This window comes from Calypte anna, chromosome 1, assembly GCF_003957555.1.
Source record: "Calypte anna isolate BGI_N300 chromosome 1, bCalAnn1_v1.p, whole genome shotgun sequence".
Taxonomy (NCBI): domain Eukaryota; kingdom Metazoa; phylum Chordata; class Aves; order Apodiformes; family Trochilidae; genus Calypte; species Calypte anna.
The window spans coordinates 15,902,178-15,926,121 of NC_044244.1; the positions used below are offsets into that span (position 1 = coordinate 15,902,178).

Genomic DNA, 23,944 nt, shown 5'->3' on the forward strand with positions numbered 1-23,944 from the left:
TATCAAAAAGCATTTACTGAACAGCAGTTCTTTTCCTCCCTAGTTCCTCCTCAAATATACGACTCACAAATGGTAAAAATGATAATTCCAGTCAAGCAGAAACCATACTTTTAACTTGGCAAGGAAGCACTGAATTGCACAGGGTACAACATTCAACTATTCACACATGCACTCGTCTTTATTTTCTCTAAGGGATAGAAATAGTCTAACAACTTACACTCTGTACTGAATTTTACTATTCTCAAAAGCATGCTATAATGTATGAAAACTTAAGCTCCAGATACAAAAGTTCCTAACATTATGACCACTTGAATACAATGAATTGTAATAGAGAAAGGATTTAATTTTTAACCTTCTGTATTTCAAATTAGAGGTTTAAATCTCAAACACTTCCTATTTCAACTCAGTCATTATGGCCAAACTATATTTCACACGTACGTAGAAAGAACTCAATGGAATTACTGTTTTTTGGCTATTTTAATAGCTTTAATAAAAAAACAGCAAACTGTGACCACCCACCTAAAATAATATGAAGAGCTGATGTTACTGGATCAGAAATGCCAACAGTTGAATAGCATATGCAATCTGTTGATCCTGAAAAATAAAAAAATAGGTATTAATTCATATCTTTTCAAAACAAGTATTATTGGCATGGTCCTCCAAATCAGAGCATTCTGTTCCTTTGGCCTAAGGATTTTTCACTATGTAAGCCTTAAATACATGGCAGCTCATGAAGGTGAAGAAGTTAACTCGCACGAAAAATTTCAGGATTGCACTCCAGCTTTTATACCAAATACAGACAGAGGGGTAAGAAGGCATATACTGATACTCCTTTGCTTAAGACTTCTTAATGTCCTGGTTTGAGCCAGGATAGAGCTAATTTTCTGTCTTGTAATTTAGTTAATTGCTGGCCCGGTGTTAAACTGTGACACTTACCAAGACTTCATTTAAAAAAAAAAAAAAAAAAGCCGACCAATCTACTATTTTTGGGGGGAGTCTATAATTCAGAGTGCCAACATCCCCTTCACTTCCAGATGCATCTTAAACAAGAGACTCCTGTTTAGTTCTATTATTTAAAAATTAGTAAGTACTTGTTTTCCTTTTCAGGAATTGGATAAGAGTGAAAAGTGGCTATGAATGGGCCTTTATAATAGTTTTTATCACAATACCTGCAGGAAGAAAAGGGAGAAGCTTTAGGTTTCAGCTGTTTTGTCTTTCTGACTATCTACTTGCAGGCCACTCCTCACTCACATTATGTCCACTTTTTATTTTTGGTGCAGTTTAGAAGCAGGCAACTCTCCCTAATCCTTATAGAAAAAACAATCTAAGAACCTCATGTAGGGTTCTGAATCCCACTCTGCAATAGGGACTTGAAAAGCAGGGATAAAGGTACTGAAGCATTTTGGTTGCAGCATCTAACTCCAAATTATATTGTAGTTTCTCCTATCCCTTGCCTGAAACTGAATTCCTTTAAAGTCAAGTCCAGATGTCTAAAAGCAAAAACTTATTTTGATCACATATATTTTCACAGATTTGCTACTGATACTTTAGATGTATAGCATCTCAGATAAAGTACTGCATTTTTGAGGCCTCATCAAATTGAAACAGAAAACTAAAAACAGGGCAATGTGTTATCACTGCTTAATAACTACTTTTGGTTCCTTCTCACCTTGAAAACAGGGCATATACAGTTATTAATAAGAGCAAAGAAAGTTCTTTCCCCTCCACATCTTTTCTCAGGCACTGGACACCACTTCCCCTACCACTGAAGGGCACAGAGACATTTCTGTCATTCTGCCACAAAGAGCAAGCAGCAGCTCCAGGAAGCAATTAGAGAAGACAGAAGTAACAGCATTGCAAAATGAAACAGTTTGACAAGAGATCTCTCTTTACAAGGTTGAGGTTCAAGAGGGTACAAGTATATCATTACAAAAATATGCTGCTGTACAGGAAATGGGACCCCAATTTCTCTCAGTATCATAACAGACAAAGTACATGGATGGTATCATGCCACGTTTCAAGTTTTATTGCAGAAAATATTAAGCAGAGTTCAGATACTGAAGCTATACTTCACTGCCTATTTTTCTCAATTTCATTTTTTCTCCTACACTCATGAATTTCAGACTGGCAAAGAAAATTGAATACATTTTAACAGCAAAACAAGTAGCCACAAAAAGGGCCACTAAAAGATCTGAACTTTTACTGCTGAACATACAAGCCTAACACTCCATCCAGCCTCCTTTCTTCAAGTTCTATTTGCATTCTGTTGCAAAATCTACCCTAGTCACATCTGTTGGGATGTAAGGGAGCTTCCAAGTAGTCCCATTATAAGTGGGAGGATAAGAGGGGAATTCACACAAGCTACATTTTAACAGTGGACACTTTCTCTTTATACTCTTCTGTAGTCCATTAAGAGACAATTTATCTGTTGGGTGAATTAATAGAACTTATTTTCATTTCTATTAGTTAACAAGCAAGGGAGGGCTAAAATTAGATCTGGAGTCCGAAATTAATTTTCAGATTCTGAAATGGAAGCCTGGGGAAGATGGCAACAGTGTTTAATCACTGTCAAACTATCCCTCTTTTGCAGACATACCAGGTGAAGTAGAAACTACAAACAGTAAAATATAATTGGGTTTGGGGGTTTTTTTGCCTCTCAGAGCCAGTAGTATGAAGCAACAAAACTGATATTTCTTAGGTACATTCTAGAAGAATGTACTCAGTCACACTGGGACACAAAGCTTTAATCTAATGGTACCCTAAAGGTTAAAAAAAAGTTCATTATGACTAGGAATTTTAATCTCTTTAAAAACGTCCTAATCAAACAAGAATTCTAGAGCAGTAGGTGGATCTTTCATAGCTTTGGAAAGATTTCAGCAGCTACCACTGCTGAAACAGCACTCTGAGTAAATGCACATGCAAACCCCAACCAAACATCTTATTTCATCAGTATAAATCTGATACCAAAGGCAGGATTAAAATATAGTTTGACTACTATTGCTTTATTAATAGGTTAAGATTGCCAGAACACCCAGTTGGGAAAAGAAGTTCTCATAAACCATGACTCTTGACTAATGCTAGGTGGTGGATGTTGTTTGTTCTGGTTCAAGCAACAGAAAGGTTATATACATATTCTACTACATTTTCTTGGGTGATTTTTAAGGGCAACAACCAGAGTGAGGGACTGTAAGTTTTTTACGGGTTGCACAGGTCTACGTGCAAATGTGAAGTATCTGGACTGTGCCTTAATTCACTAAAAAAAGAAAGATCTTCAGCATGAAAACTGATTTTTGCATCACTATATTAGAAGTAAATCAGCATGCAAGGGAATGATGAAGTTTCAGGTTAGGACAACTGGAAGTCATTAAAAGTGTACATATAACACGACAAACTATGTAAAAACTTCCATTCTGATAAAGATCTTGTGAGGAATACAAACAGCAGCTTGAGCTTGACTCAAGGTATACAGACACAAGACAGGCAGATGCAACACAAGATCTAAACTCTGACTGTACTGACCAGGTAACTCCTGGCTATAACATGAGTTTAGATGCCCATCTCACCTGAAGATATCTAGGTGCAAGCATGAAAAGTTGAGTATCAACTTCAAATTGAAATGAACCCTAAGAAGAGCAAATGTTATCTAAAATGATACCAACCACCAGTGTTCAAGTACTGCAGATTACTCTGCAGGCTTTCAACTTTTATTCTGATACAACCATTGTTTTGCATAGGGCTATGGCATTCCAACAATGGTGACACAACACCGCCACATGTAAATAGCTGAATCCTAAATGTCTGAAATCTCCCTGCCAAAGAAATCTCTCATCCTTGAGATCCTGATATTAAGAACCTACCTAAAATATGAAATGTGTAGAGGGCATATCAACTAGCCTTCACTAAAGTAAGCATAATTACCTTGAACCTTTACCAGACATTATGCCCTGTTTCATTACCCATTTTTCCCAAAGCCATTTTGTTATTAAGAGTTACCACACAGCCACATAGCTGTTATATAGGCAAGTTGTTCCATGTTTTTTCCCTCCCCAAATTTAAACACTGTAATTTTAAAAATAAATTTAATGATTTGAAAATTCTCACCCAAGTCCTTCCATTTAATTAATCACAAGGAGAAATGACCAAGATATGTATAAACTTAAAATATTAGAGAGTATGTACTGCCCATAAAACATTTTTTTTTACAGCAAGATTAAAGAAACCAAGGTGATAGACTTCACTACACAGAATACAGTACATCTAAATCTCCAGATTTCCCCTTGTCATGCAAATATTTCTGGATACTTGTGAATAGACAGATGCAAGTGTCCTCAGAGTTAAATTAATACGGCAACAGCACTCCATACTACAAGCAGATAGAATAACAACTTCAGAGGGGGTCCTGTACATTTGTAGCATTTTTGTGAGGACACAATCCATACTGTCACCTCATAAATGAATTATCAGGTGAGACGTGCTATTGACATAGTAACTGCATAGTCTTGGTCAAGGTGCATTCAATATTTTGAAAAATCAAGATTGTGACTCTTTGAAAGCTATTTTCAAATGTCAAGGATCAGACACATACAAAAGTAAGGGGAGAAGCTGCTGTTCCTGGGTCAGATAACAGCCTAGGCATGCAATCATGCATCTACTTTAAGGTTTTTAGACCTTCCTTTCTGCATCCAGAAACAAGAAATCAAAGCTTAACATTTGCAGAATGACAGACTTGGCTTAAAAAGGAACAGTTCAGAAGGACTTTGGTCTGAATACATTTTTGGTAAATAATCACTTCAGAAGAAGTTCAGTACTATAGTACAACAGAAACTGTTTAATACAATAATGGCAAATTTAAGAGATGACATTAAGATCACAGGGAAAAGCAATCTTAATTTTCATAGCAGCTCCACCATGTTAAGTGAAGCATAAGTGGCTGTATATTTAGCTATATAAGATTGTGATTGCCAGAAGTAGAATGGATTTAAAATGCTGAAGAAGGAAAACAAAACAATCGCACTTCAGATTTCAGACTGCACATACTGAACCTTGAAACAACAAAACTAGCTTTTTATGCTATACTTTAACATATTTTAAAGGTACATTTTACAGCCTAGATGACACTAGTGTGAGTGCAGCCATGCTTCATGATTTTACTTGCATCTGGTTTTTAGTTTGTGAATGAATTCTCCATCACTTTTCTATGCTGCCTTCAGATAAGAAGCCTGTGCTGGCTTTACCTCTCAAAATTTTACTGCTGGACATCAACAGGCTGATTATAATTGTACTGCATGCTTCAGTCCTAGACATTACAGAGTTCATCTCCTGAGCATAACAAGAATGGGATGATCTGGATACACTAGAAGCCTAAATCACTATCGCAATTAACACTTTGTAGCTAAGCTTTACTCAATCTTTCCTGCTGCTTGCAACATTATTCCCTAGGGCAGACCGGCAGACTTGTTTTTATAATAATGAATGCATTAATATTATGCCACAGCACAGGCTGAAATAGGATTTTATTTTTATACCTACTGAGATCATAAGAGTATTTAATCTAATCCACTTTCTTTTACTAAAGAGTCCTTGGACAGCAGTTGGCAGCTTTGTCCTCTCCTGTGCCAGATTTAGTAAGAACTACTTATTATTTTGGCTTACTCCAGAGGGTATAATTTTAATACTAAAACATGTGGATGAAACCTCAGTGCTACATGTTGTAAAAGATTCTCTGCTTTAAGTTCTATGAAGACACACTACCACTCTGAATGCAGTGAAAAACTATGTCAGAAACCAACCAGGCTGAATGTGCTTTCAAAGCTAGATGGCACTAGGAAGAAATAGTAAGTCAAAAGAAATTTTTCTAGTTGCACTGACTTGTAGTTGGCACATCACAGAGCAAAACTTTAAGTACCCAACAGCAGACCTGTTCAAAACAGCAATCAGTCAATTTACACTAGTAGATTTGAAGACTTAAAGAGAGAAATTCAGGAGTTAAAACTGGCATTTGAGTAGAAGCCTTTATTCATGTCAATAAATACACAAGTTATTATATAAAAATCATAAGGCATAAGAATAAATGACAATTTTTCACCAGAAGACAAACTAACAAAAGAGACAGTCTGGAGACAGACACAACTATTCAACAAAAGGGGCCAAGCAGAGCTTCCTCCAGCAAGTTAGAATCAAATCGCATCCAGCATTAAAAAAGAGCCTGCACAATGGGATTCTGCCTAGTGAAACTGAGGTAATTCATGAAAACAAGTCTTCTAGACTGGACTGTTGTAGCATTAAATCTCTTTCATTTGTATTTCAAAACTTTGTACTAAAAACTTTATACAGTTTCTGAGCAAAGATTGCCCGCTGAATTGAGTTAGATTGGATACAGACACTTCAATCTCAACCACAAACCACAATCTATGATGTTGCTGCAAACACAGCTTTACAGTAGAAACTAAATGTTAAAAAAGGCAAAAACACTGCTTCAGTGTCACTTTAACCCAGGCTCCAGTCCTCAGTAAACTGTCTCCATGTATCAGAAGACACAGAGCTTCAACTCTTAATCTCTAAACAACAAGTAGTGTTTGTCTTCAATATCTATTAATGAGTTCTTCGGATTTTAAGAAAACGGTTGCTTATAAGGAACAAAAGAACATTACAGATGACATTTCTCTAGGTGCATTGTTTATGTTTCATTATTCCTTTTGACTTGCTGTATTTTAGGACTGTCAGCTTAGTTTTTAAAAAAGAACACCTTTTTAAGGATTTTGGTTATTTTGGAACTGACTTCTGGCACTAGTCAGGGAGCTAGGGGATTTGACTCCTTCTTCAATAAAAACTACTTTCACAAATTTTCAGTAATAGAGCATTTTAAATGCATTTTAATGGAGCATTTGTACAATATACAAAAAGATATATATTATTCTCTGTTCTTCCATAAACTTAATGAAACTTCAAGGCCAGTTTCCTTATGCATCATTATAAATGAGGGACTTGAATAACAACTTGGAGAAAATATCTGAACCACAGCACTGATTATAAGGCTGTATCTCATGTTAGTTTAAAAAGCAGAGCATGCAGTATGAATTCAAATAGCAAACAGCTACAATGGATGAAACACAACAAACAATACACTAAAGTATATAAGGGAGGAAAGTGACTTGATACCTGTTAGCAGTTTTAAAATCACAGAATCACTGAACAGTCATGGTTGGAAAGGACCTCTGAGGTCATGAAGTCCAACCATGCACACACAACAAGCAACAATTAAGACCATTTGGGTTTGGACACATTCTTAACAAAGATATAATGAATATAAAATTAGTCACCTAAATCCTGGAGGTTTCAATACACTATTTAATTTGATGTTTTTTGTATAATGTGTGCTAACTTTTCTGCTAGACATCTGTGGGTTTTGTTTTAATCAGGAGCTCAAAATGTTTATTTCATATCCCAGTTTTTCAATTCATATCTCAAGTAGCTGATAATACTGGAGGTATCGGAAATACATATAGATGTGGTGCTTAAGGACATGGTTCAGTGGTAGATTTCAGAGTGTTAGGTTAACAATTTGACTTCATGACTTTAAAGGTCTTTCCCAACCAAAACATTGCTATGATTCAATGACAAAGTGAACAGGATAGAAAAGGCACTGAACTGCCCATTTGTCTGTCCACAGAGTCCTCAAAACCCCAGATGCTATAAAAGAGTTGCAATATTGAGTTCAGTCCTTAGAAGAGTCATCATCTCTAAGTTCATTTTTTAAGGAATCTTGGGCACCAACAGGTCAGGCTTGAGTAACACATGGAACATTAGATTCAACAGCAAAACTGATCCAAGAGTACCCATGGTCAATAAATAACAAGTTTATCAAAGACCTGAATTCCAATAATGAGTTCTCTCAAATGCCTCTCAATGACAGTAGTCAGGGATGCCTGAAAAAAGGTGACTCTGAGAACTGTGAAGGCATAAGACCTCTAAAAAGGCTGCCTTATGCTGTGACAACAAATGGAGGAAAAAACAAAAACAAACAAAACCCAAACAAGGTAAGTTTTTAGCCTTTCTTTGGATTTTGTCAGACCAGTGTGAAGATTCTCATTACAATTTTACCTAGATTTGTGAAGCTCTTGGAACTGGAAAGATATTTATCAGGTAAGCCTCTCTTCAGTAAATTTCAATCATTAATGTGTTTAGATAGGCAAAGGTATTACTGTAAACAGCTTATCTTGCATTAACATATGAGAAGACACACACACACAAAAGTAGTGATTAAATTCCAAAGTTGAATGTAAGATTTAATTTCCTTTACAAAGTACACTTCCCAAATAAAATTGCATGTGATCAATAATTACACAAGGATACAGACAGCTTTAGCTAGGTGTCTTTATGTAGTATAATTGCTCGCATCTTACACTTAGGCCTAAATTCATGAAGTTATTAAGCAGAAGAAATTTCAAGAATAAAATAACAAAGTAAACTGAAAGTTAACCCCTTCTTACCAGCAGGAATTATGCCAATCCTTATATTGCACTGGACTAACGGTGCTTTGGGATTATTTTGGTCTATGCCAGAGTCCTTCTGCATTCTTCCAATGAGACCATGCATCACTTCACTGAACATGCCGTCCCCACCAACACAAACAACACTGCCAGGAAACACAAATTAGAATGCACACTAACAGTCAATAAACAACACAGCAAGTGTTCTACTTGGGGCATGCACTGGGTACATCAAAAACAGTTGTTCTACTCTCCTCCTCCATTTTTGCATAATATAGTAGCCCAGTTGCCTTCGCAGAAAAAAAAAAAAAAAAAGCAAAAGCAGGAAAAAAATACAAGCTACACAACTGCAAACACAACTAGACCTGTCTGTAATATTAGAAAAAGATGTTATGAATGTAACCTAGTAAAAGTCTTTATCCTCCATTGCTATGTGCAGACAGAAAAATATTAGTGAAAATTCACTTTACAAGGAAAACACTGAACAGGACAGTACATACAGCTTTCCAAGCGAGCAAAATGGAAATAAGGTACCTTAATTAAAATGGGAAAAGTTAGTTTATATTTCAGGCTTCAGGCAGAAGTACATGTTTACACAATTTAATAGGGATACACATTATATGAAAGTCAAAAACCAGCATGCTTGCAAGCTCTCCTGAACATGCTGAGAGCGCAGACATACAGAAGTCATATATACCTATATAACCATTCATAGCAAAACAGAGCTCTAAATGTTACCAGATGCAAAACTTTGTTATTCAAACCTAATTCAGGTCAGAGCTTGTGCAGCAGCTACAAAGGTCCTCAACATGTTAAAGCTCAGCAGAGTCCACAGCCAAGCAAATACTATGAAGTAAAAGACTCTTACAGCAGTAAACATTTCATGCACAATACTCAAATGCACATCTTAAACTCTATAAGCATAAACATCCTCTAACAGAAAAGCTAATTGAAACACACTTTAAAGGAACATGCAACAAATTCAAAGTTATCCATGTAGACCCCAGCATACATGTTTAGGAATGTTTACTCTTATCTATAGCAATCATTCCCAATGCATAAACTAATAGTTATTTTTCCACATAGTCTGCAAGAGATATGGCAGAATGAGTACCTGTTTCACAGTAAAGTTGGATTATTTAAATTTTAAGTACAGATGATTTAAATTTACTTCTTATTGTATTTTCAGCAGAATAAAAGCTTGGAAAAAAACAGTCATTTTTTTCACTAATGGGGAGGACAGTCTTAAAAACATACACTGTACAATTGTAAGTCAAGACCTAAGAGACTGGGAGAAAAGCAAGAAAAGGATGTTTATTTTTCAGTTTCATAATTAATTTATCTTCTCGTAGCTTAACAACATTATTCCTCAATTTTAGCTTTAGCTTCATCTTTCTCTGCAGGCTGTAAGAAAAGTTGAGTGGACAAGAATTTCCACATTAGTTCAAGGTCAGTGTAGCCACAGTAGTGTTCCATTTATAAAAACACTATATGCAGGCTGAGATGACAATGGTATGAATGTCTATACCAATCAAGGACAAATACTGAGATAAAGAAATTCATATAGACAGAATGATCCAATTCACTGCAAATGTCAGATGACCAATGTGCAAGTCACACCTGTGATGGTCCCTAGTGAGTAATCACCATAAGAGATCTTAGAAATCTTACATTTTGGGTTTATTTTTCTGATGGACTAGCATTTCACTTTTTAGACAAGATAATAACAATTAACTACATCTGGCAGAGTACTTCAGGAGAAACAGGTTCTGAAGACAAATGAATTTGAAAGAAATACAGTTCCTCCTAATCTCAACCACTCTGTGAACTAATTACGGAACCAGGAAGAAAGCCAACCTGAAATAGTTTCACAAGGGCTTGTGCAACTGGCATACACATAAGGAACCTCAGTGATTCATACATATTTGACTTATACTAAACATGGTCATTACCTGAACAATATTACAGCAGGCTCTGGTTGTTCTGCACAATGATGTACAAAACCCTGCTATACTGTAACTGAATGAACACAGTAACTTTTTAAAGAGAAGTTGTTCTGTCACTGAACTCCTAAATTAGTAAACTCACCATAAGAAATTCTGGTATGGGTAAATGCAAATAAGCTGTTTCAAGTAAATACACTTGGAAAGCAGTGTGCTGGTTATCATTAAGAATCCTGTATTTGGTTCCAAAATAACAGGCATGACTTTGCCATGTAGAGTATCTCGAGATTAAATGAAGAATCTCATCACTGAACGGACAGCTAGTTTAAGAGGACAGATGAACAACAATTAGGAACCCCAAAGAAACTTTTCCTGTATGTGAGAAGAGTCAATGAAACTTGAAGAAACACACATACTTATGTGGCTCAGCCACTTCTAAAATCTTCCATATAACTATGTAAGCTGTTATATAAAAGGCTGTATTAATACTAAGAACTTCTTGCTAGCATCACTGTTCACCACAGAAACAGACTTCTACATGACAGACAAAAATCAAGCTTGGAGAGACAGGTTGCAGTTCACATGCTGTCATTAAAACCCAGCCTGGACTAAAAATATAATATGATGCAGTTCTCTGGCCAACTCAGGTCAGTCATATTAGAGAGAAAAAAACAAAAAGCCCCACCCAAGCAATAAAAAAATATTTCTACAATGAGAGACTGCTTGAATCTGTCAAAAACATTTCAGGTACCACTATAATTGGTCACTACTACTTGTAAAAAACAATTTGCCAGGAGTGGATGTGAGCTCACTTGCTTCCCTCTTCTGCTTTGTGTTTTTTTTTCACCAGCTGTCAGTATTACCTATTTCAAATCACCTAAGTCAAATGAAAAGGAAAAATCTTAAAGAGGTTTTTCTATGATCCCAGTTTCCCTTTCTTGCACTTCTGCAAAATTTAAAAAAAAACAAAAACAAATCTGTATAGCCAAAACTGCTTATTAAAAGTCAACTCATTTTAAAGCTGGTAAAGTCTAGGAACTCAGCCTGTGAATAGTTTCCATGACCTGTCAACATGACACACTCACTTGATTTATACAAAGCATGTAGAACTACTACCCTAGCACAGGTACTCTGAAAAGACGGAAACTTCTTTATTTTTGCAATTTACCAGTTTAAATGTAACTGGAAACAAGCACAAGAGGATTCCCTTTTAAAATACTGTTTTACTGAGTTTATCTGCATAGATTCTGCCAACATTTTCATGATTTTCCGGTCATATAGCTTTCTTCATACCATGAACTAGAAACTGGAATGACTATCTTACTTATCAAAATATTCGGCATCTACAGCAGATTGAATAAAGGAATGCAATTTCACCATGCAGTAAGTTTTCTTTTAAAACTGGAATTGCACAACAGAGCAAATACAAATAAAACCAAACGATGTAGCCATTATATGACCAATCTTACAAGGCAAGAAGAACAATCTGAAACATTTCTAACAGTTCATGGTTTTTTTGACATAGGCTGAATGTTACTGATGCAGTGTTCTGGACTCATGTATATGTCAAGGTCACCTAAATCACAAAACATTTCGGGTTAGCTTCTATACTATCACAGAATGCTCAAATTCTGGATGAGTAAAATTGATCTTACATTCATCTTTTGAACATAAATCTCATGGAAACCCTGCTATACTACACTTAAATATATTGTGTGTTGAACAGGTTTACTGACACAGTTTAGTTTTCCTTTGATAGTCCTAAATGTGAATCTCCCAAGAAAAGGAATATAAACCAGAACCTTCAGCTGTTGCAATAAATGTATCAGCAATAAGGGATTCTATTTTAAAGTAGAGACAAGGGCAGATTACAGAGTATATCATCAAGAGAAGGAAAAAAAAGGCATGTGAAGTTACTTACCCATCATATTTATTAATATTAACTTCAAATAAATTGTCCTTAGCATGGTTGGCATGTTCGGTTACTATGAAGAAATAAACACATTAAACATTACTGTTACAGAAATACTGTTATAAAATGGTACACAGTAAACAATTAAAAATTTAATTATTTATTAATAGACATGATCCTATTACCAGTGCTATCATAAAAGAGCCTGCCCATAAAACTTATTTCAAAAATTTTTACGCCAAGGAATTAATCAAAGGAGACATGCACTGCAATACATATGGAAAAATATTTTGCTTAAAAAACTGCAAATTAACTATTTGTTTTAATAGTAAAACAGAAAAAAAAAGACAAATGCAGTATCTTATAAACGAAGAGTTCAAATAGCTCAGAATAACCTCAAGTTTTAGTTTAGTAAGCAGAAAATTGATACAAGGTCATAATTTACCTGGTAACCTATCCTTTAATCAAAAAACATCCCTCTCTACTACTTCAGTCTCATTTCCTTAGTAAGCAAATACAAGTAACAGAAAGAACTTAAGCTATTCAGAGATGTTTTAAAGAGATCACAATGTGTTTATTAAGAAATTAAAATATGTACTACTCACTAACAACATCAGTGGAGATAGCAGCCAGGCTGAAGAGTGGGGCAACTTTCTGTTCATAAATCCTCTTCCCTTGCCGTTTTCCTCCATATGGATTAATATACACAAGTAACTGCTTTGGTCTAGACTCTGTAGTAAATAGAAGTATTATAGTACACTACTTTTTCACACAAAACGAAAATTCAATGAGCAATACAAAACCAAACCCACAAACATGACAGTGAAGACAGCATAGAAGACTTTTTTAACTCTTCATTAACTGTTTTAACTCTGTAACTCTTTGACACAGAGCTATACAAACCTGATTCATCTATCCTCTGTCATACTGCGGATACTGACAGTACTGTATTGGTAATAAGATAGTAGGTGAAATTCAGAATAATTTCATCTGACTCCATGTCTTGCACATTTAAGCATATTATTCTTGCAGTACCTCCCCACTTAGACACTGAGGCACATAAAACAATAGACAAACCACAGGCAGCAACGGGCACGTGTGAGTGAAGCATACACAGAAATGATTTAACATTAATTTATTTAAACAATGTTCTTGTTTTGGTTAATGCAGTTAAAATGCATTTCCTTTCTGTGCTAAAGACACAAGAACAACTGGCAAAACTACATGTGACACATCAAGTGCTTGCCTTATAGAGTAACTCCTCCCACCAGAAAAAAAAATTATTTTCTTGTCTCCAGTTTGTTCAAGTAGTTCTCGATTTACATTCATGTTATCAATAAAAATAATTATTACACCTCTGTACTAATAGATAGACAAAACAATAATGCTTGTTGCACCTTAAGAGCCTTCCTTTTTTGCATGTAACACTAAAATCTGTTACAGCATTTGCCCTTCCTCTGATGGCATTTCAAATTATTATTTTAAATTACGAGAACAAATACAATTCTTAGATCAGCACTACACTATTTGAATGTTTTAAAGCTGCCACACTCCCCAAAAAAACATTGACCCTCTCTGAGAACGTTACCTTTTTTGAAATAGTTTGTAACCAATAGAATGAACACCTGCATTTAAATGGAGATGACTGCCCAGGGCCACCTCTCACAGGTGTACTGACTGGGTGCACAAATGTCATTTTAGGAAGTATTTTATTGAAACCCAGGTATCTTGTGTAACACAGACACAAGAAAAAAAAAGGATGCATACTTTGAACTCCTGTTCAGAACATATTTTATTAAATATCTATTTGTATTCTGTGAGTCTTAAGTACATGTCTCAGTAACATCAGGTATACTTGTACTCAGTCCTACCTCCAGCTCAGTGTCCCAGGTGGACCTCAGACCTACAGTGTAATTTAACTCTAGTCCTGCTTCCCATCTCCTACTGCTGTTTTGTCTCCCTGGATGGATTTGATCAGTTTCTCTCATCTGAGCTGCTCAGATGGGGACCTGCTGCTATTCTCATCCCTGCTCTGCCCACCCAGCTCAGATACAGTGGGACTGCACCCTGGTCAGTGAGGGCACTGCCTGTGCTATGGTCATCCTTGATGTCCCTTTTGTCAAGGAGCTGCTCTGCTTCTGCCACTTCTTTATATCTATCAAGGTATCTCTTTTTCCTGTTTTGAGCCAGGACATAACCAATTTTCCTTTTAGTAATTTTACAGTTCATTTTAGTTTCTCCTAAGTAACTATACTTACTAAAATTAACAGCATGCTTCCAGTGTCTGCTTCTAGGAGTGATAATGCTCAGTTATAGTTATTCAGAGGTGATGGCATGAGTGCTCTGCAGAAAGGCTCTTGCTTAAGGCTCTTGCTTATCCTCACTGCTATAGGAACTAAGGTCACTGCTTGGTTCTGCTAAGCCTCTTACGTGCCAGAAATGAAAGGGAAGAAAAGGGGTCAAACATGCAACCCACCTGTGGGGAGGAACAGACTGGACAGCCAACCCAAACCTGATAAAACTCAGTATGCCATACATGTCACACTCAGTATAAAGCTGGCAGATCACAAGGGTCGAGCTCTCTCTTTAGTTCATGGCCAATGTCCTGAAAGGACTCCATGAGTTCTGCCTTCAACTCTGACCCATGCATTCCTGATCTGTGTGCTCCTGAATCCAGTTATCATCTGTTACTGACTCCAAGAGCCCAGCTTGGGATTTTCCCAGGACCTGCCCTGCAGCCTCAGCGGTGACATGAGCTTTATCAGGGGTGGAGCACAGTATTTGTTTTGTATACATGTATTTTATTATTTTCTTTTCCATCATTACTGTGTTGTTAAAACTGCTCTGTTTATTTTCCAACCATAAGTTTCTCTCTTATTCTCTTTCATTTCCCCTTCTGGGAAGTGAGAAGGGTTAACAGCATCTGTCAATTTGTTTAATAGCCAGCCAAGCCTTAAAACATAATGGTCTATTCAGGAATAACTCCTGCAAAACTGTTTTTAGTCTTCCAAGATGTAGATGTCCCGAAGTCTCAGAAATTATTAATGGGAACTCTTACTGCATAAGGAACATTGTTAATGAGAGAGACTGGAAAGGTGAGACAGACACACAAAGCCACCCATAAATCTTAAAATTGCTACAGCTCTTGTCCTCAGATCTCTACAGTACCTCAAGTCCCTGAGCTTACATCTGCCCTTCACTTTCTCTAAATCTACAATAATTTAATGCCTCTGCTAAGCTTCTAACATGTCCCCATTTTGTGAAAATAACTCCCATCTGGGCGAAATTAAGATATCTATAGTCCTGGGTGATTAGAGCAAAATATTCAGTACAATTTAGCAAATACATGAGATAGAAAAGTAGTGATAAGAAGAACGAAACATGTCAACTCAGCTCCCTCAACTTCAGCATAAGCTGCTCGTAAGAGTTCAAAAGATATACCTAAATAAATTTATTGACGTAGAGGCCTGTTAAATCATGCTGCAAGTATTAGAAGTTTAGTCAAACTTACTCTGCATTTCAAGTAATTCTTTCAGCGCCTGAATCCACTGATTACACAAGTGCTCATCAACACACCAAAATGTCACATCACTGCACCGCCAGCGGTGATTTCGAGCTTTTTTCACATAATACACTATTGAAATTGAAAAAAAAAAAAAAAAAAGAGAAAAAAAAAACAACAAACCACAAAGCACACTGAGACAGTTCTGCAAAATGACAATGAAGAAGAGATCATCAAAATATCAAAATACTCACCTGGAAAAAAGTGATAGCTGATCCCCACTACCCAGTTGTGCAAATGACAGAAGCATTCACAGTATGAACAGGACATTTATAAAATTCAAAATCAAAACATAAATGAAGATACTTGCTCTGGGACATTATCTCATAGCAGACACACAAACTTAAACTAATTGTTTAAATCAAACACAATCCATTTTCCATAAGCTGATTATAAACTTACTTATACAGAAGTTTACTGAGCTTAGATATTATTTTATCCATACTGAAGCCCGCAGTGTCTACCTAACATAAAATGCCACTTCAGTTCAGATATAGTTTTCTTGTGCAGTAATAACTAAGGTGGTGAGACAACAAGCACCCTTGCCTTTATACCCACACTAACACTAATTTTTGTTACTGAAGGACTAAATGTGAAGGACACAACAAAAACTTTGGCATGGGAGCAACCAGATTTGCCCCAGCTTTGAGGCACAGAAGCCACCAGTCTTTCCTCAGAAGAACCAGAAGCTTATTTCTGGCATTTTTACAAATGCAGTCAAAAGGACAAGGAACTCAAACATTTAGGACCCATTTTTCCAGCCTCTCTCTTCGATTTCTAGTAAAGTAGTAGAAAGCAAGTGTCCCACTACAGTCATTCAGCAGCAGAAACATAAGACAGTATTTAGAACTTCATTAAAAAACTAAACACAGCATGTGGTCTTAAAGTAAGAGTGTTATTTAAAAAATAAATTTTAAAAAATAATTTCTAAATGTAAACTTTTCTTGGTGGGTTGGTTTGTTTGTTTGGTAGAGTTTTTGGATTGGTTTTTTCTTTAGTTTGTTTTTGGTTGGTTTTGTGTGTGTGATATTTAGCATCTTTTAAACACATAATTTCTACTGCAAAAAAAATTTCTGAAGATTACTTCCACATCTGCCCTAAACTACCTCCAAAGTAACCAGCACAGGCATCCTGACACTATTTGCCTTACCTGTGAAAGCATGTGGCTTTGACATTTTTTGCCATTTCCCAATATTACGCTGTTTCTTGTCAAGTTCAGTTTCTTCTACAGCAATGATCTCAGAGGTTGATACAAAACAGTTTTCTGTAAGAAAACAAAAGCAAAGAACAGAGTGATCCCACCTACCCTCTCCAGATATTTGGGTTTGGTAAAAGCCTGAGAGGTTTCTGTTCTACAAATACCAGCTATACTGATAGCAACTCTCAATACCACCTGCACTGTACAAGCACCAAGCAACTCCACTGCCCTAGTAACTATACTCCAATCTTAAGGTAGTCAAACCCAAAAACTACCTAATATAGCTATTGCAGAGGATCAGAAAGATGTAAAGCTGTCTCAAAAACAAATTTTTCAGAACATTTCCTACAGCTTATAAAAACAAATCCAAACGCAGTGGCGTATGTATTTGAACAGAGCTCAAGAATTTTTATTAGTCCAATTATGACTATCACTATTAATGTTATACAGTATACTGTTTAATCAGAAAGCAAATCAACCACTTAGTCCCACCCTCCCCCCTTTTCTCCAGAAGGGAGAATTTTTCCATTGGAAAGGCATCCAATAGACTTTCAATAAAAGCAGCACAATCCTGCTCCTTCAAACACAATGCTGTCATCTGCCATTTCATCACCACAACCTGCCCCATAAAAATAATTAGAAGGTCTATTTCACTGCCTTTTGAGAGGTCAACAAGGTTCACATATGTACTAATTATAGTCCTTTCCCACACCTACTTTTGTAGCATTTATACCCTACCATCAAGTAGCAGAAGCCATTTATTTCACTGATTTAGCATAGCACTGTTCACTCATAAAGCCCTTCACCTTTATAGAATCATAGAATTGGCTGGGTTGGAAGGGACCTCAGAGATCATCGAGTCCAACCCTTTTACCACCGTTGCGGTTGCTAGACCATGGCACTGAGTGCCACATCCAGTCTCTTTTTAAATATCTCCAGGGACGGAGAATCCACTACTTCCCTGGGCAGCCCATTCCAATGCCGGATCACTCTCTTCGTAAAGGAATTCTTTCTAATATCTAACCTAAATTTCCCCTGGCACAACTTAAGACCATGCCCTCTTGTCTTGTTGAAAGTCGTCTGGCAGAAGAGACCAACCCCCACCTGGCTACACCCTAATTTCAGGTAGTTGTAGAGAGCGATGAGGTCTCCCCTGAGCCTCCTCTTCTCCAGGCTGAACAGCCCCAGCTCTCTCAGCCTCTCCTCATAGGGTCTTATGAGTTCTTAAAAAAACATGGGGAATCTTATTGCCACATTAACAACAAAACATTGGTACTTGCACCAGTATTACTAGATCAATGTTAATGAAAAACAATGAACTATGGACCCAGACCATATTAAACAATTTCACATGGCTCAGTACAATATACTCAATTAAGCAGCACAGCAGCACACAACTGTTCTGAGACAAAATTCCAGGTAAAACACCATCTAGATTCAAGAGACTGAATTTCAAGTTCAGAAGTACTGAAGTACATACCAATTTCCTTAAGCTTGATCTCAAAGATCTTCACACATGTATTTTTTCATGTTTTACTTTGTTCATATACAACACACTAAGATAAGTTTTCCACACAGAGTGTTTGGATAAAGGGGTATGGCAAAAGAAAAAAAAAACAACAAAACAACAAAGAAAATACTTTCTAGACAGGTGACAGTCTTTCCAGTACCCTGGCAGTGTCAGTCATCACTCACTCCTGGTCACAGTGCTTACAGTCCTAACAGACACTTTCTTGAAGAGCAAACTGACAAATCAGCAAAATACAGTGTTAGATGTGTGCTACTTTTCCCCACACTAAGCAAGCAAGAGCAGAAAAAAACCCGACAAACCACAAGGTAAGCACACTAACAGTGAACTTGCTTTGTGAATAATGTAGCTATCAGTTGTGAAGACTGTTCTTCTGTGTTAGGAAAGGCTTTTTGGTGTGTCAACACTGTCTGTCACTCCCACTTCTTCAGGCAGAACATTTACCGAGTTTATAAGTAAACTTAGAACTCCAGTCAAGATTTGTTCATTCATCACTGCCAGCTATGCATCCAAATTCCTCCCTCAAAAATGGGTTAGCTCAAAGTAAGACAGATGTGCAAAAGCACAAAAATGTAACTGCTCACAGCACTTAGTTTATTCTTAAAATCAGCTCAGGATCATGGACATGGTGGCATTCAGGATTTATCTATTCATCATTACAGAATTTATCCATCATTACAGAAAATTCACTTCCTAAGGAGAATAAAGGTATTATGACTAAATTATTAAATTCAAGCTGTGGAAGAGCCACAGAAAGGTCTGAAGACCAAGATCTTGCAATATACAGATCTAACATCAGAACAGCATCACTCTTGTGAAAACTAGTACACAGGCTTCCTCAAATTCTAGTTTTGGGGGCAAAGATGGAAAAGACATGTTAGGGGAGAATTCTGTTTTTCTATTTGTTTATGAATTTCAATGCAAAAGGGTGAGGTGGATATTTCAACACTTCTACAATATGACTAACTATAGCTCTAGTCCCTTACCTGTCTATGTCTGAAAACACTAAAGAAATACATATCACACTATTTTTATGTAGCTAAATCCAAAACAGTAATAAATAATGAGAAAAAAAGCAGACCTCATGGAGACTTTTTAGTTTAAGGACAACAGTTTCACTGTACTAACTATCTATTAAACAAAAAATATAGCACTTTTATACTGCATAATTAAGTCTGTATTTAGGCATAATGCACAGTGTCATGTAGTCAAAGGCTAAATGGTTCAAAGATACTAATCTTGGTCAAGCAACTCCTCTGAAATTATATGTTTCTAACTAACCATCTTCCATACTATTAAGTTTATTTATATACTGCCATGTATGCTGCTCCAATTTCCAAAACAAATGTAGAGAATGCGATGAGCCATCCCAGGTCTTAAAAGACCTTGAAGACAACAGCACAACAATATGAAATGGTGATGCTACTAAAGCACAAGTCAAGGACAACATGAATTCATCCAGGTTTTAAGAAGAGAAGGTATATAATTTATTTTATTGGTCTCTACATCAATTATATTTGCCCTTCTAGAATACTTAGGCATTTCCCTTTTTCCTCCCATCCTCCCTTTTTTCTTCTGACTCCATGTCATAGAACGGTTTAGGTTGGACAGGATATTAGAGATCATTTTCCAACCTTTAAGATCATATTTTCCAATACTTTTTCAGCAAGACTGAAAAAAAGACTGAAAAAGAAAAAAAAAAAAAAAGACTGAAAAAGACTGAAAAGACGTACTTAAAACATAACCAATTCTCAGGTAAACTATAAGATCAAATTCTTATAAATCCATTTATGTCCACCTCATCCCTTTTTCCTGGCCTTTTTTTCAAAAGGCCTCAGGCCAATAAGGGATGATAAAATCTGGACATATTTAAGAGAGGTAATGGTAAGAGGGGAAGAACTATTTATCTACTTACATTTGGGAACCTGCCTGGGACTGCAGACATCTCTACTGAAACCTTTCTCAGAGAAACTACTCAACCTTTCTATTTTTAGTTTCTGTCTCAGATCCTTCAACCTCTAAAATGAGGATGACAGCAGTTTTCCTCTCCATAGCAGCTGCTAGAAAAAGGACATTACACATTTTCAGATGTGACATACCATGTTACTAGGGCTGTAAAAATAATTTGAATAATTACTATAACAAAAAAAAGGTTAAACACTAATAAAATGCTACCTGAAGTCTAATAGTGAGCTTGATATACTGTATGTACAGACATTTTCATAAGTTATCAGTTACCTGACATTTTGCCAGGTAAGTTTTTCACAATAAACTCACTTGCAGTTTTGCAAGTCAGCACTAACCAAGTTATACAAAACTATGGGAAGACTACGAAGAGCTTCGTTACTAAATTACAAGTATTAGCTTGCATTTAGTATTTACAAAACAGTAACTAGCAAAAGTTAAGACTTACTTTCCAAATTTCCATGGAACCCTTTAGAAAGCAAAGAGCTCTAAATAACCCTCCTTTGATAAAAAATAATAATTGCCTGAAATACCGTCTCAGTCTGAGAGTGCTTTTACCCCATCATAGTGTTTTTAAACACAATTTTTTAACAACTGCTATGCAAATTTTAAAAAAAAGTTGCTTTTTAAGTTCTGTAAGCCTATTATGTCCTGCTACGAGTAGTTTAAATACAGCTTTACAAGCTACATGGTGCTACCTACAGTACCAAGGAACAACGGGGTTCAGCTAAGCACATCTGCGCTCTCCGCACCCAGCTGCAGGGGCAGGCTTCCTGCTTTGTTACCGGGGCGCACACACTCTCAGCACAGATGTTTGAATTGCCTTCTCCGGGAACCACGGAACGTGCTGCACTCGCACGCCGCGTCCGCAGCCCGTCCTGACCAGCTTTCACCTTGGTTGCGAGGCGCACAAGCCGAGTAACCCGCCGATTCGTTAGGCAGAACCGGCAGCCCCGCAACCGCTTCCTCCCCGCTTCGCTTCGCTCCCTCCGGCCCGGCGCGGGCCCGCGTGTGGTCTGACCACACGAAGTCCCCCAGCCTCGGACTCTGAACCCCAGAGGCGACCGCTCCCACGGACACGGACGTCGCCGACGGCCGCCCTTCATTTGTGGGACGAAAAGGCGGCCGAGTACAGGAAATACTCAGCGCAGACACAACACTCGGAACGCTCGACATACTCGGAGCCCCGAGACCGGCTCCGGCAGCGGGCCGGCCCGCCAGCAGGCCGACCCCGCCGCTATCCATGCTCGAAGCCTCCCTACCCCAGGCCGCCAGGGACGCTGCGTACACCCCTCCCCTCCCCCGCCGCTTCGATGAGGCGGCCCGCCCAGAGGCCACGGCAGGTGACCTCCCGGCAGGTGCGCTCACGGCCGCCCGCCCCGCCGACCCACTCACCGCCACCGCGCCGCGCCGGGCGGGGGTCGCGCCAGGCCAGGCGCCCCCGCTCCTCGTCTAAGGTGACCTCCCAGGAGCGCTGCCCTAGCCCCAGCGAGCTGACCAGCCGGGGCCGCGGGCCGCCCAGGAGCTGCTCCATGGCTGCCATGAGCCCGGGCCCGCCGCAGCCCGCTACCGCATGGCCCAGCAGAGCGGGCGGCCGCCGCGGGGCGAGCCCGGCAGCTAACGGCGCCCCCGGCCCGCCGCTACCCGGTCTGTCCCCGGGCGGGGTGGGGCATAGCGTCAGCTCTTACGCCAGCGTCGCCGGGGCGGGGCCTGCGGGGCTGGGGCAGTCGGGGTCAGCGGGGCTGGGCTGGTAGAGCTGTTACTGCTCTTACCCTTGTTACCGGTGTGGATGCTGCTCTCTGCTCCCAGGAGTTGAAGAGCTGAAGGGCCCCTGCACCTCCCACCCGTCTTGTCTCCTTGCCCCGCGGCGGGGGCTCGCTCAGCACCCGGGGAATTCCGTCCCTCTCCCGGAATTTCCCCCCCACACGCCCCAAGAACTGCGAGTGAGGGCCCGTGCATGGCTCAGAGCAGAGAAACTGGAGCTAACACCAGAACATGTGAGGACTGGTTTAGTGCTTTTTTTGTTGGTGGTACCAAACACTAAAACTCTTCCCATATCAGGGTGGTGAAAATGTCATAAATGTACCTACCACAGTCATCCAGTACCACAAACCTCTCCATCTAAACTTGCCTTCTTCCCCATAAAAAGTATTTTGAGTTTGCTATAAATGTAATGACAGTAATTTGCCTTCATTAAACTTTTAATTCTTTACTTCCTATAAGGTCTTTCATGGTGATCCTGAACCTTATCATTATAACCATCAGTATACTACCCAAAATCCAGGCCAATGAGCAGTTTCTCCCCCCCCTAACCTTCCTCCCAATGTACTGATTTTGAATATTTCCTAGAGAAATGAGACAAAAATGGCATTGGCCTGTGTTCCTATGTGGGTCCAGCACAAGGCCAGTTTTCTGCTTCATAAGGAGGATACACAGCTTTTCCAGCTGACTTTGCTCAGAGCCAATGCAGGGCTAAAAAGCCTCCATCTTTGAGCTCTGCACTGAACCTTGTGGTGTACTCACATTTCACTTTCTGAAAACGAATAAGCTAGGCTGTCATCCAAGTTTTATGCTCAAGGCAGTCTTCCTGTGTCATGAATACTTCTTGTCTTCTATCTCAATTATTGCAACATCCTTCCCTCTGGCCTTGAAAGACATGATGTAGCCACCTTTCATGTTGAAAATACATAGGTATGCCACAATTTCACAATTTCAAGGAACACTGCTTCTGTAAGTTATTTTGCCCTTTATATTTTTTAATCTTTCCCTCCACAAACACCTCTGAAGCTCTTAACATTGAGGCATGAAGTACATTTTGTTGCAAACGTCTGCTGTGAACATGTCTGCCAGCTCCACTGCTGAACAGGGGGATTAGTGTCTCATTGCTTCTTTGCATGCTACATCATTTGCTTCTTATGCCAGCTACATCATCTGTTGTCATCCCTCTTGGGCTGACATCACTTCAGTGGTAGAGATGGGCCAAGAACATCCTTTTTTGTTTTGGGTTTTACCATGTCTACCACATTTCATTTATATTATTTGTAACCACTTCTGCAAGCCAGACAGCTGTGTGGAAGCCACAGCCAAATGCTGATACTCACAATGCAACAGGCTCTTGCAGTATTGATCCCCTCAGACATATTCCAGGAACTTATCACTAATATATAGCTGTATCCTTAAAAATATTATTTATAATTTTTTCACTAAGCAATTTAGATCTAATATTTTATATTCTGCAGCCACCTAAATATCCTTATGCTGTGATCCTTAGTAGCTTCAGCTACTTCACAGCTGAAGGAGTAAAAAGTTCTTTCTGCCAATCTTACCTATGACTATTTCTTTTTATT

The 23,944-nt window shown here is 38.3% G+C and overlaps 1 protein-coding gene across 2 annotated transcripts in view; it reads right to left on the minus strand.

The window, feature by feature from the left end:
- CERK (ceramide kinase) overlaps positions 1-22,262 on the minus strand; it is a 36,938-nt gene extending 14,676 nt beyond the window's left edge. The window contains exons 1-7 of one of the 2 annotated variants that reach the window (XM_030465839.1): positions 21,993-22,262; positions 17,057-17,170; positions 15,856-15,978; positions 12,950-13,075; positions 12,354-12,417; positions 8,490-8,635; positions 520-594 (exon numbers count right to left, since the gene is read on the minus strand). In XM_030465839.1, coding sequence (XP_030321699.1) covers positions 520-594; positions 8,490-8,635; positions 12,354-12,417; positions 12,950-13,075; positions 15,856-15,978; positions 17,057-17,170; positions 21,993-22,140 — 796 coding nt within the window. In that variant the 5' untranslated portion in view covers positions 22,141-22,262. The remainder of the gene's footprint in view (positions 1-519; positions 595-8,489; positions 8,636-12,353; positions 12,418-12,949; positions 13,076-15,855; positions 15,979-17,056; positions 17,171-21,992) is intronic. The other variant, XM_030465844.1, reaches the window with a different exon arrangement.
- Between the last annotated feature and the right edge of the window lie 1,682 nt (positions 22,263-23,944).